The sequence below is a fragment of the Branchiostoma floridae genome, chromosome 4 (assembly GCF_000003815.2).
Source record: "Branchiostoma floridae strain S238N-H82 chromosome 4, Bfl_VNyyK, whole genome shotgun sequence".
NCBI classification, from domain to species: domain Eukaryota; kingdom Metazoa; phylum Chordata; class Leptocardii; order Amphioxiformes; family Branchiostomatidae; genus Branchiostoma; species Branchiostoma floridae.
In genome coordinates, this window is record NC_049982.1 from 16,845,341 (window position 1) to 16,851,121 (window position 5,781).

Here is a 5,781-nt window from a genome sequence, read left to right on the forward strand (position 1 = left end):
CAACGGTAGTGATGAGAAGATACGGTGTTTGTGTTGTACAGTACTTACAGTAAGATCTGGTCGGTAGAACCACATGTTTGAAAATAGAGGTGAGATATGGTGACAAACAATTTTGGATCGGCGCTAGGACCCGCTGGGAAGTCTAATTGAACGCAGTCGTGTCAGCCTCTCAGCATATGTGAGCAGAGAAACGCTCCTGTTTTGAAATCCCCACGGTGGTAAACAAACATCCATTGTCAGAATGACGTGGCTAAAATCTATTAAAGTTTACTTTCCTAGGAATCACTCTGAATAGAAAGTGTAACGTAAAGATATTCAAAATGTGCTGGTGTCTAATCGAGGTGCCTATATCCTACTTGGTCAGATTTTAAAAAATTCTAAAAAAAATAAACGAGATAATCTGAATTTTAGACTTCCTTGGAATAACATAACCTTTGTGAACGAGGGGACACAATAGGTACTTACAGCAGACTGCTGTTTGAATTATTAATGATTCTGTGGAAACAAGGGCAAACAATAGTTGGTTCTGCACAAAGACAAGTATAATAGAGCCAGTCAACAAAGACGGCACGTGGTGGGGATATTGCGAAATCAGGGATGTGCATATAAGAGGATCAGCTATGATTAAATAAACAAAAGGCCGTTTTTTTTATAAAAACAACTAAAACGTTAGAAACTTATGTTAACAACGCCTTGCTTCTTTTTTTGGCTGAGATGACGCCGCCTTTACAAATGTGACATGTTGAGGGTGCTAGCTGTATGCTCTGCACACATATGTGACTTTAATATGTAGTAGGAAATCACTGGTATCTTGTTATAAGCTTCCTCTTGAATACGACGGTCAGGATTCGACCCTTCTCATATTTCAATCCACAAAGCAAAAACACCCGAGGATTCAAACGTTGGTACTCTCCTAAAAATCCCAAAACACGCAACATATCATACGTTTACTCCTAGCTGGCAAAACAAGTTTACTGCATTCTGCATTCATTTTGGGAAGATCATTGGCTGCGATATGATATTGTTCGGTTGTATATAAATGCACGGGTGTTTACTCTCTCTTATTTCTTTAAGCTAAAACTAACCAAATGAATAGTTTTCGGAGAATAGTCCGGAAGACTTGAACAAATATGCCCTACTGACTCTGTGTTGTGTACGGGCTCCGCACGTTCTACTTGCTCTCATCGCCTCTTCCCGCGCGAAGCCGTACCGAGAGCAAACACACATCTGGCGGCTTTTGTGACAAACCACCCGGCAGAGAGCCGCCCCAAAGTAACGCTCTATTTCCGCAGAAATTATGTGATGAAAAAGGAGACGAGACAAACTATTTTGGTTGTGAGTTTACACATATTGCATCGCGGCATGTAGCGTGCCCCCAGCTAGCTCAGGCGGGTACTAGTAGTTTTCACACGTCAGCATAGCCATGGAGGGATGTTGTTTTAGACCAGAAGTATCAAAAACAAAACCAGGGTTTAACCATATGACTTGACTATCACAATCAAGTTGTCAGTAAAACGTTTCCTTGTTTTAATGAAGGTAAATTCTAAATTGTGCTGTACAGTGAGAGTTTCAGTAAGACAACAAAACAGTCCTCTTCTCAAATATTGCATCTTTCCTAGTGTCACGCATGATACTAGTATCTATCGGCCATGGGCAATTGGTTGGATTCTGTTATGTGCAAGATATTCAATTTTCACTTCACGGACAAACAGACACAATTTGTAGGCGTTTGTTTCTAATACCACATTCTAAACAAGCCCTTTTGTTTGATTTGATAAGACTTTATCAGCTCTTTATCGACAGTAACACTGGTAGTGTTGTGATACTTGCCGTCGAATCTGGCATGATGAAGGGCCCTTATGAAATTGTAATTTGATAATGATGTGATTTGTTCACACCGTTGTAAGTATGGCATCTATCAAAGCATACTTACATGGCGTAATCTAATGAGTGTAACAAATATCAAGATTAACGCACTACAAGCAATACAGTACTTATAATTACCGTATATATATGTTGTTCTTACAACCCATGCAGACCTGGGCAGTTGTGACTATGTTACTGTGTATTTGAAAAAAAAACCTCCCGTCTATTTTCTTTGATATGCGGTTGTGTAATTTTGGCACAATGACAAGGCAAATGTTCAGAATTGTCCCCTTCCGCATTAATTTATCTCAGGCATTTATTTATATATAAACGCACGGCGCAAATACTGTCCATACCATGTCGCATTCTGTGACATTTACCAACCGCTAATTTTTACAATCGAATCCTTCAGTACGCAATTTGATCAACACATTCCTAATAGAACATTGTGAACATAAACATATCAAACAGGACATAGTGGCCATGGGGTAGTATAAGTTGGAACAAAGACAGCTGCCCTTTGAAATTCAGATAGTATACTGTAGTACTAGTATCTTGCATACATTGCGTAGCTTGAACCAAAGGCAAAGGATTGATTCGACTATAGAAAATATCAACATGATGCTTCTTTAGTATCTGTCTTTCGTATCAAGAGAAGTATAGTGGATATAAGATACTTAGTACGTTTTGATATGTGTTATACAAGTACAATTTTAAAGTATTTGTAAAATCAACGGATCAGTTTCAGTTTAAAGACTACATTTCCTGTAAAGATGACAATGGATACTGTTTTAGTTTGCCAGCACGTTCGGTAGGCATTTGTACATTTTATTCTAACCAACGGTATTGCGAAATGTGCAATTTTGTATGCACAATTTGGTGCACTAATCCTTTGTCTTGTCTTCGAATACTTCAACGGACACATTTTCTTACAAATTTGTAACTGCATGAATGATATTTTGTATAAGAGATAAAGACTAAACTGGCCTTCTCCCCTGCAGATGAGCCTGCGGGTGATGACGAGAAGCACGAGGCGGCAGAAGACGGAGAGCAGAAGAGCAAGGAAGCTGAGGCCGACCCCGAGAAGTGTGCCGCCAATAGTTCGGCAACGAAAAACGGCAAGCGGAAACGCGGGTCTGGGGACCCGGGGCGGTCGGGCAAGCCGCGGCGGGCGCGCACAGCCTTCACGTACGAACAGCTGGTGGCGCTGGAGAACAAGTTCAAACAAACCCGCTACCTGTCCGTCTGCGAGAGGCTGAACTTGGCGCTGTCTCTCAGCCTGACCGAGACTCAGGTCAAGATCTGGTTCCAGAACAGGAGAACCAAGTGGAAGAAACAGAACCCCGGGATGGACGTGAACAGCCCCACCCTAACGTGCTCCTCCCCCACCCTTCCCCTCAGCCTCCCCGCGGGGTACCCCCACCACAACCCTTTCTACGCCTCTCACCTTCACTACCCCATCACTACAGGCGCGGCTACCCTACCGTACATGCTCAACTCACACGCGCTGAACGGCCATCACTTATATCACCACATCGGACATGTATGAACATCAACCGCAACACGAGTTTGCTGCCGACAGGCAACTATGGACAATAATACTCACTTGTACAGGAGGGATATGACATCGTGTCACTTGTAAATTTAACTATGCTGATAATTCAATTACACTCCAACTGTCTGCTGTTTTAATTTTTCTGAAAAATCAACACATTTGTAAATGTTGTTTGTTATAGATAAAAGAAAACATGCCAAGAACGGTAGATATTTGAGACTAGACTCAATGGAATATGGATAGTTCTGACGTCGATCCGATTATTGAATACCAAATGGTTCAGTGGAAGACTATCAAAACGACAAGAGAGAGTACGCACCCTTTAGATGGTGACGAATACCGGTTGTAAAACACCTTTGTGGCGATACAAATGGGTAGATTTCACGGTACTTCTGCGTTATTGTAACGATTGTACAGTGCACGGGGAGAACTCCAAGCGAAATGAAGAATCAGAGTCCGCGAACCGAAGCCAAATTAAATTAGCACAGAAATTAGATGATTGCTTCGCTGGAGATTCCCCGATTGTGAATTTGTAAATAGGTACAAATCATTTAGCTCTACATGATATGTACAATGTACATTTTATCAGTATCATGTCATTTTGCATGACGGTTTGTGTGATATGAAAACTTCTTACAAGAAATAAAGTAATTTCAAGAACGTTTTATTTCAAACTCCATTTTGTCCCAACTTCCATTCCTATTAAAGGCTATCTTAGGACAGCCAAGATTAATCACAAAATTTCAACCTATCTGAAAACAACATGATCATTTCATTTCATGTCATTACATTACGAAACTTTGAATCGAACAGTTAAAGTGATAAATGTAATAACCTGGTGCATGACTCGAGATGGCTTGTCCTTTCAACTGTCATTTTTCTGATAATTATAGTTTTGACAAATTCTTATTCATATATCTGACCTCTTTCCCCTCTTAATGGCGCTAAACCGTCATGAAAATCAGGAAGCAATTAGGACAGAACCGCGGCAATAATTAGTTTACTCCGAAAAGAGACACAGACGAGATAGCAATGACAATTGCTGAATGGAGTGAAGATTTAGGATCTACAATGGTGCGTCTGTGTGTTATCATTGTCTTTCAAATTGACAAGTTGATGATATGTTCCAACTATAAAAATGAGACGGATACGACTCCAGTCGTGTTCCAACTATGTGCTGTCACTTGTGATTTTAGATAGACACATCTATATTCACACATCTGATAAAGTGGGTATTTATGAAACGAAAAGTTCGAAATTCAAACTAACTCAGGTTGTGCGAGTTTCTGAGCCTCCTTCCATGCATGTGACTCGCCCCTCTGTAGGGATAGCCACATTAGTGCCGACTAGTGATTTGGCATACTTTAGGTAGTGGTCTTTCCGTCTTGCACACAACCACCAATCTGGATGGTAGGACTGTAGGAGTGTATAAACTCTATCAAATACCTCACAATTGTAGAATAATACATTAGAATATCTTTTTATTCCCGTTTCGTTTTATTTCATTAGATATATCCATTAAGGATTGGTCAAAAAACACAATGCTTATAAAAAACGTTTCTCGTTGGTAGCTTTCAAATACAGAATGTTTCTTACTATTTCATTTCAAGACTCATTTACAATGGTTACTGGAGATTTGTCCATTATGCCTAAAACTATTATTTTGTTTTCCTGCTGCAAAATTTAAGACGCTCGTTTATTAAGACAAACAATGAGGCATCTCCTTCGTTAGCGTTCAACGAACAAATCAAACAAGGGTCAATGACTTACATGGTTAACACTAGATTTACCTAAGCGCAAAAATACAAAATTATCGACAATTTCATTGCTTAACTGCTTTCTCAAATTACACGAAGTTAACATTTTCCGCGGTGTCCTTAATTTCTTTTTGTCCTGGGTGTTTCTTTACCACAGTTTTAACTTTTCAGTCAATATCGTCATATTTCCATGAGAAAAAAATATAAAGCACAAGAGGGCACCCAGCGATGCCCGTCAAACATCCCTGTTCGTTGTGCAACCCGGAGGATGAATATGAGCGGGGTCCAGCGGACCGAGCAGCCATCCATCTTCGGGGGAATACTCATTACACGCCGCTTGAGCAGGATTCAGACCCGCTCAACCGAGTAGACTTATAATTGTGGCTCAAACCGTTAAAGGGAGGGCTGTCCCGCAGATTCCCTCACAACAACACTGCGTTCCTATACAGCAATTTAACCACATCTACAGCTCATCCACACTGGTTAGCATTTACAATAGATGAGGTTACCGTAAGCACCTTGTTTTATGAATAATCAAATATCTTAGTAACATGACGTTGTTGAGTCAACACAATTAACCATTAAATCATATCTCCCCCTGTC

General features: G+C 40.4%; 1 protein-coding gene across 1 annotated transcript in view; it reads left to right on the forward strand.

Moving 5' to 3' along the window:
* The window catches only part of LOC118414933 (homeobox protein slou-like), a 5,263-nt gene extending 1,180 nt beyond the window's left edge, over positions 1-4,083 (forward strand). The window contains exon 2 of the mRNA XM_035819270.1: positions 2,868-4,083. Within this exon, the coding sequence (XP_035675163.1) occupies positions 2,868-3,415 (548 nt within the window). The 3' untranslated portion in view covers positions 3,416-4,083. The remainder of the gene's footprint in view (positions 1-2,867) is intronic.
* The last annotated feature ends 1,698 nt before the right edge of the window (positions 4,084-5,781 follow it).